Raw genomic sequence first — 14,266 nt, 5'->3', positions numbered from 1 at the left:
AATTATGTGTCAAGGTTATTATAATTAATAAAACTAAAACCATAAAACATCTTTGGTACTTAAAATGAAGTAAAATGTTAACTGAAATAAAGTAAACCTTATATCTCAGTGATACTAAAATAACATTGATATGTACAGTATTTAAATGATATTATGCAGTATATTATTTAGTTATTAAATATATATAGAAGTATATGATTTCATTTAACCTTGGCTGGAGAAGGTAGTACTTTTGATTTTTCAATACTGTGATTTCTATGCCAAGTTAGTACTTGCTGCGTCTAATGTTATAATCCTAGCAGGGGGGAATTTCATTTGTAATGAAAATCACTGAGTTGGAAATATTTGAGTTGGAAACAGCTGACCACCACTGGTTTTAATTGACAGGGGATGTGCAGGGCTGGCAAAGAGAAATAGTCCCATTTAATGTGACTGCTTATGAATGCAGATATGGTTTCCATACACGTTTAGGTTACACCTGAAAAACCGCCCATTCTATGCACTGCATTTTTAAAAAATATTAATTTATATATATTTTCTTTACTCTTGCTTAAAAAAAACGCATTATAGCAAAGTTTATACCAGTATAGGCTATAACCTGTGGCTCGGCCTGACATGTGAAACATTGGAGATGGTTGAGCTCCGTCACACAATTGGAGAGGATTATCAGGCCTGAGATCGTCAGGTTTTTTCCCGGGAAAGACTGAACAGTCGTCTCAGCAGAATTCCAGTGTCACTGAACGCTATGGGATTGTCCTTGACACTTCATCCGGCCTTTAGTGAGGAGATTAGCTGCCGTGACCAAATGACTTTTCAGCACAGTTTATATCATTAACATATACATGATTCATACGCATTGTGAGGAGATCTCTCAGAGCAGTTCATGTCATTTCTGTATTTATTTCTGCACAGTTGATGGATGTATACATAGTATACAATGGATTCCAATAGAAAAGCATAAGCGCCTTTTGCTGTATTAACATCAAAAGATGAGAAAACATAATGATACAAGGAAGCACCTTTGGAATGAATGAGATGCTCTCAACAACAACGTTTGGTTTACACATGTTACAATGTATGATTGAATGAATGAATGAATGATGCATTTATATAGCGCTTTTACTGCGTATTGTTGTACACCCAAAAAAAAATATTAATTTATATATATTTTCTTTACTCTTGCTTAAAAAAAACGCATTATAGCAAAGTTTATACCAGTATAGGCTATAACCTGTGGCTCGGCCTGACATGTGAAACATTGGAGATGGTTGAGCTCCGTCACACGATTGGAGAGGATTATCAGGCCTGAGATCGTCAGGTTTTTTCCCGGGAAAGACTGAACAGTCGTCTCAGCAGAATTCCAGTGTCACTGAACGCTATGGGATTGTCCTTGACACTTCATCCGGCCTTTAGTGAGGAGATTAGCTGCCGTGACCAAATGACTTTTCAGCACAGTTTATATCATTAACATATACATGATTCATACGCATTGTGAGGAGATCTCTCAGAGCAGTTCATGTCATTTCTGTATTTATTTCTGCACAGTTGATGGATGTATACATAGTATACAATGGATTCCAATAGAAAAGCATAAGCGCCTTTTGCTGTATTAACATCAAAAGATGAGAAAACATAATGATACAAGGAAGCACCTTTGGAATGAATGAGATGCTCTCAACAACAACGTTTGGTTTACACGTTACAATGTATGATTGAATGAATGAATGAATGATGCATTTATATAGCGCTTTTACTGTGTATTGTTGTACACCCAAAGCGCTTTACAATCATGTGGGGGGGTCTCATAGATCATAGATGTATCTTCATAGATCCAGCAGAGAATACATCTAATACACTTACAATTAAACATACTGTTGATTTTTCATCTAAGAAACATGGTGACTTTACAGCTAAAATCATAGTGGCCGTAGCAGCTGCATGAGTTTAATATTTCTTATGTTTTCCTCTGTATCCTGTGGAGATTTTTGATATTGAAATCATATTTTATAAGAAGTTGGTTTTGCACAACATTTGCAGTACCGAGGCTTTATCAACATCAGTGTCTTTTAGCAGAGATCGGATTTACAATAAAAAAATTAAAATACTCAAAGACTTTCTAACTGGTATACTTACAGTATATAGATAGCTGAACTGATGAAGATTTGTGCCATAAAGTATATTAACTGATTTATTTATAGTATTTAACTATTTTATCCCTTTGCGTACAGTACCATTATACTAAACATTAACATTATTTTATAAATGTAAATATGTGTTCACAATCTGCCCAAAATGAGAGGGTAAATTACTGATTACTTTCACTAAACCCAAACTAAAAGCCTACTTTTGGCATCATTATTTTGTCTTCTCTAAACTTATATGTAACCCCTAAATTCTGCTCGTTGAACCTTCAGTGATTAGGAATGCTTTCATCTACTGACTATCTCAGCCTAATATACTGTACGAATACAATTGATCAATAGTGCATGGACCAAGTCGCCCTATTTTTGCATACAATGTGCTTCACATTTAGATCAAATTATTCACATGTATTTAAAGTCTGAATACAAATTTCAAACACTGTCTGATTTTGTCACTTTTTCTACAACCATATGTAGAGGTGATACTGTAAAAGTCCGCTTTTGCAAAAGTTTTAATGCCAAAGCATAACATTTTGCAGCTTTACGTGGTCTGTGTTATTTGGTTGCTTTAAAACACCCTGTCCTTTTCGAGGTAGGCGATAGCTGTACCTTAACATGTAACATTGCAATGGTAAAAGACATCGTTTGTGAGAATATTCTCATTACAAATGAGGCAACAGAGGATGCACACATAAAACGATCACTTTGGTGTTCACTAGCAGGACCGAACAATGCAAAAGTCCAGTTCCTGTGGCTTTCTTTTGCTTGAGCAGTGGTCTCTTGGTAAAAGCAGCCCAGTTTGAGTGATGCATCGTAGTGGGCGTCTCTTAAAGCCTTTCCCACAGGTTTTAGAGCATGAGGACCAGTTGCCAATGCTCCAAGTTGGGCAAGGGTCACCACACACCCTTATGGCATTGGGCTTTTGTGTGCCATCACAATGTGTAGCTGTTTCCCCATCCGAATCCAAACACTGTATCAGTCTATTTTGAACTCCGTTCCCACAGGTAACCGAGCACTTATTCCAATCCGCCGCCACCCACTTATAAGATGGCATCTGATAGGCCGGCTTCTTCAGCTCCACTTTATTGCTGTCCTCCAGCACACTGTTCTGCGTAGGGTTCCTCTCCTCCTTCTTTAGGACCTTCCCCTCTTTATTTCCCACATTCAGGTAGTAGAAGTAGCGCACTCGAGGAGGTGTCATTTTACCCACCGACAACAGTTCCACCGTGAGAGACTCTTTGAGAGGTCTGGAGGCCTGCAGCGTCTCCACCGATGTGCCCGTTCCACTGTAGCGCAGCAGACTTCCCTTTACGATAATGTCTTTTTCTACAGCTGAAACCACAAAGTTTCCGTTCAGGAGATATTTGCCGTGGATGTTCTTTACTGCTAAATAGTTGTCATCGTTAACCAAACCACGGTAACCGCGCTGCCTTACGTCCACGTTTGCAGCTCCGACCGGTAGAGTCACCACAAAGTTATATCCATTCCTGAAAAATGAGATCACAGAGTTGGACAATATTCAGAATTAAAGATTTGGCTTCTTTTTGATTCATGATTTGGAATTTGAATTGAATTAGGGACACCACTCAGGAATTTCTGTTAGAAGCTGAACTGGAATGAAGTTAACGTGGAATTTACAATTAAAAAAAATTCAACAGATATTAGCATGATGGCAAATGTGAAAAAAAGTGTTGTTCCAAAAATTATTGTATTTTTAAATTAAAATACTAAAATAAAATAAATTATTAAAGAATTAAAATTAAGTACATTTTTCTTTTTTGATTAATTTATTTTTCTGCTTTAGTTAATTACACTTGTAGCAGTTTTATGAGCTTCTTTGAATTTCAGTTCATGTTAAGGTTATTTTATTTTAGTTTAAGGTGATGTTATTACAGTGTAATTACACATAAGTACTGAGTAATATTCATTAACTACATGTACTTTAGAGTTAGGGTTTGGTTTAGTGTTAGTTACTTGTAATTATGCATAATTTACTGTAATTACTATAGTACTGTAAGTACATGTGACATGTAACTATGTCACCTTAATATTAAAACTCTTACTTATTTTAATTTTGCTTCCTTAAGTTTGAATCGCAATTTAAGGGTGCGTTCACACTTGTAGTTTGGTTCTCATGGTTAATTTGGTCCGGACCAAATAAGAAAAACCATACATTTGGTCCTGGTCCGCTTAGCATTCACACTGGCATTTTTGACAGCGAACTTAAAGACACCGAACTTAAAGGCATAGTCATACGTTCACAACTTGATTGGTCGGGTTGAATGACATGTATTTCGTGATGGAACTTACCGAACACCCCAAACAATAGGTGTGTTCGATTTATAGTGGCGCTGCGAAGACGATCGTGTATGACATCAAAGTTTGTACCCATTCACCCGATCTGTCTGCTCAGCGCCGCTTTAAGTCGAACACACCTAATGCTGTCTGCTGGACTAAGCATGCTCGTTGCGTGTACATATGATTTTATTTTTACCAACTGCAAACTCACAAAGCGCTCATAAAAGGCACTTTACCTCCTTGTTGCTCCATGTAGCCCTCTGCTCATTTTGTTTTGGATACACCGCTCGTTCCACGTCATCAAATCATGTCGCATTGCGTCACATATAGTCATTACATCCTGTGTTTTTTTTCATTTAGAAGTATTTGGTCCGTGTTGCGTTCATATTTCATTCGAACCACACCAGAGTTCGTTTGGAAGCGGACCAAGACCCATCTTTTTAGCGGTCTCAGTCCACTTGTTTGGTGCGCACCAGAGATCGGATGGCAGCGTTTACAGTTACTCAAATGAACCACGCTAACAGAGAAATCGCACAAGAGTTTGTTTTAATCGAACCAAACATGACAAGTGTGAACGCACCCTTAAATCACATTAACACCAACTCAAATTCAATTCAAATTCGAATAAAAATCAGGAACAGAAGTGGAATTTAAAAGCATTTGCAGTTCACTTCTGAATGGCAAACAACCCTGAAGACATTGCTGCAGCTGACGCTAGTCCTTCAAATCTTTTAAAACCGTAGACTCAGAGACAAAGCACTTACATGGGTTTTGTGAACATTCCAGAGACTTTCTTGCAGTTTTGGCTGTCTCCATCACACACACCACATTTGTCAAACTTCATGTTGGAGCTCAGTTTGCCATCGCAGCCAGCCTTAATGCACGTCCCCTGAACACAGAGTGCTGAGGTATCAGGAGAACAAGGGGTCCCGTCCACCACCTGTCACACAGATACCATTCACATTCACTACACCATCAGCCTCTTTTTAATTACGATAATTTAAAGGTGTTAAGTTAAACAATAGTAAAAACCAGTAAAACCTATGACCTTGGTTTTTCTAGTGCCATACACTACCAATTGATCTGCAGAAACATTTCTAGCTCTCCTTGTCCAAGTTTCATCAAACTCCTTTTTTCATTGTACAACAACAAACTTACGTTTGTCCTGCTCTGAATCATTCATAGTATTTAAATAGATAAAGAAATAGACATTTACACAGTGGAATAAAGATAAAAATTAAACCTATGTAAAGTATATGAAGTATACAAGCCTTAAAATTAAAAGTATATACATTGCTGTATATAAATTTTCAGCATAATTACTCCAGTTTTCAGTGTTACATTATTTAATATACACAAAGAGCATGATTTGGTCCAATGAGTTGTCATGTGGACATGGCTAGTGCTGAATGTAGCATCGCTCGTCGCTTTGTTGTGTTGTTGTGTTCCCCCAACATACAGATCACGTTCCGCGTTCCCCTCGGTAGAAATCGCGTTTCCCCCTCGGGGGGTCCCCCTCCATTGTCGGGCCCTTAGAATCGTCCTAACCTCCCCCAACTTACGGCGCCCCTGACTAGTGTACTGCTAGTGACGTACCACTGTACATCACGGGCAATTGTGAGAAGCAGTCCTGCACTGTGTCTTTCCATACGGCCATATCTGAGAGATAAGCTCTCACCATTACTTTTTAAAAGTATCTCGTTCACTTTGAAAAGTGGATGTTATTCTTTCCATGAGATAAGAACTGCACACTGGCTCAGAACTGCACTTCTGCTTATGAACCATGAATGTCAAACAACTTAGCAGTATTTAAGCATGTATTTTAATTTATTTACCTTCTGCGCAAGGACATAAAAGTATCCGGTGCCGCTGGCTCGGCAGACGAGCTTGCATCTGTCCTTAACAGAGACTCCAGAGTATTTCGGGACCCAGACCACAGATGGGCTTAGTCTGTTAGTGTTCAGACTGATGCCATTGAACGCCTCACACTGCTCTTCTCGAAAGCTCTTTCCTGTCACAAACGAAAGGTCATCGTCAGACATGAATATTGACTTAAGCATGTTGTTGAACATGAGACTGAAAGGTATTTCCTTTACCTGAGTCTTTACAGGGCTCTAAGTTGCAGGAGCGATACTTCACTCTCAGTCCCTGGCAGTACTTGCCCCCGTTTTCAGGGACGGGGTTGTTACAGTCCCTTTTGGCGAGCTGCACCCCTCCCCCACAAGTACGGGAACATGGACCGTACGGACCCCACCGACCCCAATGGCCATCTACCTGCAGAAAGAGTCAACATGGCTCAGAAACAATTACATCCCTGCTGAGAAGACAGGCAAATATCTTCAAAATGATTAGCATTTAAATGTTCATTGGCAGCAGAAAAATCATATCATGAGCATTATATGCCACAATAAATAAATAAAGTAAATAAATAAATAAACTTATTTTTTACACTCTTAAAGGGTTAAAGTGCACGCATCTGTGTGAGGCACGTTTTATTATGTATGCGCGCGCTTTATTTATTTCATTTGTGGACTGTTCAACAGAAACACCCGCTGACTGCAATGACAGAGCTTGGAATAGCCAGGATTTTCCTGAAATAAACTAAAACTTGTATTCAGCAGGGACAATTGATCAAATTGATTTAAAGTTACAAAAGTGACAGTGAAGGCATATAATATTACAAAAGATATATTTATTTATCTCTCTCTCTCTCTCTCTCTATATATATATATACAGTATATATTTATATATATATATTTATTATATATATATATTTTTTGAATAATATTACAAAATACTGTTTTGCTATTCTGATTCTATTAAATTCTATTAGAATCTGGAAAAGATTTATCATGATTTCCACAAAAAAAAACAAAAAAAAAAAACAATGGCAGCACCGTTTTCAACATTGATAATAATGAGATATGTTTCTTGAGCAAATCAGCATATTAGAATGATTTATGAAAGATCATGTGAAACTGAAGACTGGGGTAATGATGCTGAAAATTCAGCTTTGCCATCATAGGAATACGGTAGAGGATTAGGGCCAAGCAATAATAAAAAATAAAACAATCTCGTGATTTAAGTCATTGTAATACGAGATTGAACTTGTTAAATTTTGAGAAAAATGTCAAAAATAAAATGTTGAGAATAAACTCATTAAATTTCAAGAATAAAGTTGTTGTGTTTGGAGAAAATCTTTTTACATTTCGAGGAAAAAAAGGTGAAATGAAATGTTGAGAATAAACTCATTAAATTACGAGAAAAATGTTGTGTTTCGATAAAAATATAGAAAATAGAAAAAAGTCCAAATAAAATGCTGACAATGAACATTATGACTTCAATCATCTCGAGATTGTTTTATTTTTTATTTTTGCTTGGCCCTAATCCTTTTCCATTTAGGAATAAATTACATTTTAAAATATATAAAAAAAGAAAACAGTTATCATATTTCACATTATTACTGTTTTTACTGTATTTTTGATGAAATAAATGCAGCCTTGGTGACCAAAAAAGACTGTTCAGAAACATCTTGATTTTTGAACAGTAGTGTACATTTTAAAATCCAGAAATGATTGACGTGTGTCAAGTAAAACGATACAAGCGCAATTGTCTATAGTCAGATATACTGTAGTTAGCACATCACTCACCTTGTTTTTGGTGGTATTTTGCTTATCAGTACAGATCCCCCGATAGCACAACTTGTTGCTGCCACAGGACGTACCATCAGCCCAGGGAAAGTGGCGAGTCTGACACACCAGCTGTCCTTTAGCTTTCCCAGTGCACCACAGTTTGGAGCAGGCCTGCATGTAAGGACAGGGCTTGGATCCTGAGCCAAAGGCCAGTTCACACTGACGGCTGAGCGAGTAGCTGACACCTGGAGGGTCAGCTGGAAGAGCCAGTAGCTTTTGCGGCTGATCCAGCAGACAGTCACCTGGAGAAGAAAAGGTACTTAATGCATATTATACATTTAGTATTGGTGATTTGTGTAGCTGAGCAATGTATCTGCTCGACATTGCTGAGCCACACACGTCAGAGTTGATTGCAGCAGAGTAGTCGAACTAACCGTGGCCAGCGTCCAGGAAGTCTGTGATGATGGCAGCGCTGCAGACAGACCAGGGCGTGTTGTGGTCAATCTGGATCAGAGTGGGAGACATCATATGGTTGTCCTTGAGCTTTCCAAATACCTCCTCACAAGCCTTCACACTGTCATGTGGCATACTGAACACATGCCCTGGACAAGAGCCAAAGAAATAGTCAAGCCATGTCAGTCTGTTTTCATTTTATTAGCAGAAAATGAAAATGAATAGTTAGTTTATGTCCATTGATAGGAGTATCTTTTAAATTTAGTCTATCTATCTATCTGTCTATCTGTCTATCTGTCTGTCTGTCTGTCTGTCTGTCTGTTTGCAAGGTGTACGATGGCTAACAGATTCAAACGTACAAAGAGTTTCATAGGTCTGTACACACCATAAAAGGATGGCACTGATGCACCAGTGAATGTGGTTCTTTTAGCATCTGCTAATGTTTTCCCATCGGTCTTTTATTAAACCTTTGTTTTCACAGGGATCAAGAGATGTGGAAAACTCTTGAATGCAGTTGTCATTGTTCTTCTAATTTCATAATAAAGCGTGACAGGACTTTTTTCTTGAAACAGCTGGCACAATATTCATGTTCAAAGATCAAGGAATACAAGATAGAATTTCAGAAGTGAGAGGCCTCATCAAAATCCCATCACCCTAAAGGATTCAACTTAATTACACCACAGACAGAGTCTCAGAGTGAATGCTGGGAAGAGAACGCAGACAAGAACCTTCAGTTCACCTGTTTTGCTCTCACCTAGTTCATGTGCGGTGGTGAAGGCTGAGGGGAGACCATCATCTTCAATCACTGAGCAGCTCCTCTTAGGATCACACATGGTGCCTACATCAGCCATACCCAGCGTGTCACACGTGGTGGCCCCACACAGGTCCTGTGAAGAGAATGATTATAGTGTGAAATCAGTGATGAAACACAATGTGACATAACAAGCATCAAGTGTTTCAGGAGCAGTATGAAGATGATAGCCAGGGTAGTAGTAATCGTTTAATTCATCTCCATAATCCATGCTTCCTCATTGAGCTTTCCCCAGTGATTAGGTCTGATCCAAAGTGTATGTTTGTGAACCGATTTGTCAGATCAAAATACTTTTATTATTATTATTTATTATTGTGTATTGACATAATGAGAAGCACAGGGCTGTGTGGAGCAGTGAGGGTGGCCAAGAATGCCTGTAAACAGCTGTGGTTACGACATTGTTAAGAGGACAGATGGAACCATGTGAGAACATCATAGTGCAGCCACCTGGAGACTTCAGGGAGAACATTTGGGAAAGCTGAATACATTCCAATATCATCTTGACATGAATGTTCCAACTTTCTCATGCTGTCACATAAGAGTGGGGCAGTTGATGACTATGAGAAGTTACAGAAGTAATCAGTTCAATTTTTAACATACCAAGCAGCAAAATAGAAGTTTGGATTGCTGTAATTGAGAGGCATGAGTTAATTTGGCTGAAATAGCAGGTGCAGTGCAGGTACCTTGGCATAATAGTTAGCAGTGTAATGACAGCTGACTTGGATCACTTCTCTTCTTGAGTCAGTATTACACACATGACGTGTGTTTTCAGCTTTCTGGTGATGTAATGGTGCTTTTAAGTTTATATTGGAATCAAATGGTAGAGAATTACATTTTCTTTTAGGGGCACTCCCTAAACTTGACTTATTTCCTGACATGTTTTACTACGTTCTATCCAGATGGCATGTCATGTTAGTATAGAAAGTGTTTAAATTGTGGCAAAACCGCTGAAAGATGTGATGTCAGAGATGATTAAAAGGAGAAATCTTTGTGTAAATATTTTGATTTAATTACCTAAATGACAAATGTCAAGTGGTGCAAACAACGAAATACTCTACCTTGATTAAATGTGAGTGAAATTCTCAAATTTCAAAATATTTTCAAACATTTTTCAAAGGTGGTATGTAAATTCTGTATTTAGATTTAGATTTTATATTTAAAAAAAAAAAAAAAATACATTCAAAATATATAAAAACTGTCTTGCCACAGTCATGAGGGTCTGGGGTCTCTGTTGTTTAATGACTTTTTGACACATGACAACAAAATGGCTTCCTGGTTACACCACACAGACTTTCATTTACCAGACTATTAAAAAAACTAATTTTAAAATAATTTTATGATTCGAAAATTGCTTCATCTCTTGTTTTATTTATTTATTTATTTACTTACTTATTTTATTGAAATCTACAGATCTACAACCACAGCACCAGACATTTTTACCTTAATCCTCACAAAATTAAAACATTAATACAGAAATTCAAAAAAGAGTTTATTATATGTATTGAATTGAATTACCGTTCTATGTGTGTTTTAAATAACCTATTTTCAGACAAGAACAGTCATTGGCCCATATGAGAACATCATTTCTTACCTGCTTTGTAAACAAAATAGCAGTATCCCAGTACTCTGGGTGTTTGTCGTTGATCTTGTTCAGCTTCTTCTGCCAGGTGCAGAAATTGCGCAGCGTTAGTGCCGCGTTACTGGATACTTTGGGTCCTTTTTCTGCCTCATTAATCACCATAAGCTTTACAACCACTATACTGATGGCGTTCAAGATACTGGGGTGTTTGTACAGCTTTGCAGTGACAGACATGAGAGTCAAAAGGTAATGCTTCAGGTCGTCGCCGTGGAATTTTGCCATGGACTCATCAGCAACAACCAGTACCTCTACGTACCTCGGTATAGAGGCGAATCTTTTCGATCTGCTCATGCTTTTCAGCAAAGTTTCTGTTAAGTTCCTCGTGTGTCGCTTAACATGTTTATACTTTTCCAGCGACTCCACAACGCCCTGGTTTAAACTGGATGTAACTCCGCACCTAGATGTTGAGTTCGGGGCGTGAAGATGTCTTCTCCTGCGGATGATGTGCGTTTTTTCAGCATCATCTGAGATAATTCCTGGTACTGTGTTGGTCGACCTGCGCTCTATGAGGTACTCCATCCCGTTGTAAGAAAACGCTCCTCGGACACCTCCACAGAGACTGAGAGCTGCATATGAATTCCTGTCTGCATTAATATCACCGGAGTAAAAGCATCTTCTAAAATCACCTCCTAAAAAAGCACTTGAAGATATTGTGTCATACTGAAATGTGCCACCAGGAGCCAGAAAACCTGAGTCAGGCAGAAGATTAAGATACAATTCCTGATTAAAAGCGTTTATTCTGTAAACAACGAGGTCTTTGTTCAGTTTGTCATGACTTGGGAAATTTTCACGGTCAAGTCGAACAGGTTCACAAAAATCAGTTTCCATACAGAGGTATATTTTCGTTAAAAACAGCATGGGCAAGAGACGAAACAAAACTACGGGAAAAACCGACATCGTTGTTGGCGGTGATTAGATATCCTTCAGAGTGTAATTCACACCGTGATGCTGTTGATCACGGTTCCGTACACACAGTCCCCATCCATCGCCCTGGTGTTTCTCTCCGTGAAACCAGCTCTCTCTTTTTTATTCTTTTGCGTCATATGTAAACATTGCAGATTGTAATAAGAGTTTTTGGGAAGTTCAGATGAGAGCTCATGGTTCATGCTGAACACTGTAGACACATCTGGCTCTCTAAATATGAGCATCAAGCCAGCCGCGCTTCAGAGGTAACCTCCCACTCCATACTAAGACTTGTCATTTGTAGAGGTGTGGAACAATTGGCAAACGATTTTGGGGGGTCTTAATAATAATAATAATAATAATAATTAAATAGTTTTCTTTTTTACAAAATATAATGAAATTATAACAATTTTCATCAAATGTTCTATAAAACCACATTCATGTTTGTTTAATACAATCAGTGCCAGTTTAAAACAGTTTTATCTGGTATTAATGAGAGGAGGTAAAAGCAACAAACACATAATCCTAATAATTTTGATTTTAGTTCATGAGACAATAGAACGTTCAAAGTTATCTGATCTTTCATAACCTTCTCAAAATGTTAGTTAGCCTACAAAACATTTTTTTTACATCATTTATGGAACTTTTTTTTTTCTGCAACATTTTAGTTAGATGCAGAGGCGGACAAAGTACTCAACTCCATTACTTGAGTGAAAGTACAGATACTGCTGGTAAAATATTACTCCATTACAAGTAAAAGTTGTAAAGACAGATTGTTACTTAAGTAAAAGTGAAGGTGAACAATTGCTTTAAGAGTCACCACTCAAAAATATTCACAAACATAATACAGAGATTAGTTATTGTCAGTTATTGTCAGTAATTGCACTAAACATTTAAAACTATGGGCAAAACATATTTCCTATAGCTGCTTTAACAGATATAATATTGCATTGGTAAATATTATAGCTTGTGACACTATAACAAATTCCTTGTATGTGCAAACATACTTGGCAATAAAGCTCTTTCTGATTCTGATTCTGATTCTAAATAACGTTTGAATAAATTAGCCTACATTTTTTAATAAATAAAGTTACATCTATTTTTATTGCCATTTGACAGTAAGAAAAATCTAAATTCATGTCGTCAATACACCTCCAAACAGATGCAACCTATTGAATAGTGAGATATGTAGTGTAATAGTATAAATATGATATTCAAAAATATGTACCTGAGCATGTACAGTCTTTACCTTTTTTTAACCATCATGTATTCCCTTGAGTGATGCTTTGTTACCAGAATCCATATAAATCAGGTTCAAAATTGATTGGTTTCATTATTTGCAAACTAGGCTCTGCAAGTTTGTGTACTGCTGGATGCTATAGCCTAGCAAGTCCTTTATATTTACCCCAACCCCCTCTTATCAGCTGAGCTCCACACATGTGGTCATGAGAGGGCCTTGGAAACTCTTTGGAAGCAACACATACAGTAGATGACTGACCATGATGACACCTACTGTGAATTGTTGCATGAACTGCCAGATGATTCACATCTGGGAACACTGCAGCTTCTTTGCCCTTGCCCACAGTGAAACACGTCACATTTGATATAGAGATACTATGGACTAGCCTGTCTGGATATTGGAATAGCTCCATCGGTTTGCTGTTTTTCGAATGCACATCAGGACCTCTCTTTATATTTGTGACCATCATTGCTGACCTAAATGTCATATTCTGTATAACATCGCTTCTGGGGTTATAGAGAATGGAAGTTCACTATGTGCTATAAACCAGTGGATATCTTGTTTTTGTGCATTTTGTATTTTCAATCTCAATCGATAGGCATACAGAGTACAGACTGGTTGTGAACCATACAGATTATTTAGATTAGTTGTTGTCATAATCATAAATGCTCATTAAAAGACTGTTTACTATAATCTTCTTGGTGGAGTTCACTGCCAACAAATGTATAATTGAGTGAAAATGTTTTATTGTAACTTTACATACTACAGCTAATGTAACAAAATATGAATTCTACTATATACATTAGGAATGTTGAGGAATAGTCATAGGTCTACAATAATACAGTTTATCTTATCCCTTATGAAAAAGAAGTTTATTCAAGTGTGCTATTGGTATACTTCTTTTAAACAAAAAATAGGAAAGTATACTTTTAGTCTACTTTTTATGTACTTCTCAGGAATGGGCTTTATGTACTTCTCAGAAATATACTTAAAATGACATTTAAGTATACTTGACTTATACTTAGAAAAAAGTCTAAATATATTTGAGGTATACTTGTGCTCCAGGAATCCATGTTTTCATTGTTATACGGTAGGGGGCGCTAGTACACATCTTCTGTACAGAATTTCCAAAAAACACAAGTGAAGAAG

General features: G+C 37.4%; 1 protein-coding gene across 1 annotated transcript; it reads right to left on the bottom strand.

Moving 5' to 3' along the window:
• Nucleotides 1-2,543: 2,543 nt before the first annotated feature.
• adamts15b (ADAM metallopeptidase with thrombospondin type 1 motif, 15b) lies at nt 2,544-11,871 on the bottom strand. The gene is made up of 8 exons (XM_016503400.1): nt 10,927-11,871; nt 9,279-9,411; nt 8,506-8,673; nt 8,090-8,373; nt 6,536-6,713; nt 6,275-6,450; nt 5,204-5,379; nt 2,544-3,628 (listed from the first exon to the last, which is right to left on the bottom strand). The coding sequence occupies exons 1-8, from the start codon at nt 11,869-11,871 to the stop codon at nt 2,857-2,859; spliced, it is 2,832 nt and encodes a 943-aa protein (XP_016358886.1). The 3' UTR covers nt 2,544-2,856.
• Between the last annotated feature and the right edge of the window lie 2,395 nt (nt 11,872-14,266).

This window comes from Sinocyclocheilus anshuiensis, unplaced genomic scaffold (genome assembly GCF_001515605.1).
Source record: "Sinocyclocheilus anshuiensis isolate Anshui unplaced genomic scaffold, SAMN03320099.WGS_v1.1 scaffold1906, whole genome shotgun sequence".
Lineage (NCBI taxonomy): Eukaryota > Metazoa > Chordata > Actinopteri > Cypriniformes > Cyprinidae > Sinocyclocheilus > Sinocyclocheilus anshuiensis.
This window is presented reverse-complemented; position numbering and strand designations above follow the sequence as displayed.

Excerpts from the sequence above, each read along its gene's own strand:
- adamts15b (XM_016503400.1), bottom strand. The coding sequence starts at position 11,871 with ATGTCGGTTTTTCCCGTAGTTTTGTTTCGTCTCTTGCCCATGCTGTTT. Across the intron at positions 8,374-8,505 it reads CTTCCTGGACGCTGGCCACG|GTGACTGTCTGCTGGATCAG; the intron begins GTTAGTTCGACT and ends TTTCTTCTCCAG. Across the intron at positions 5,380-6,274 it reads TTTATGTCCTTGCGCAGAAG|GTGGTGGACGGGACCCCTTG; the intron begins GTAAATAAATTA and ends TCTGTGTGACAG.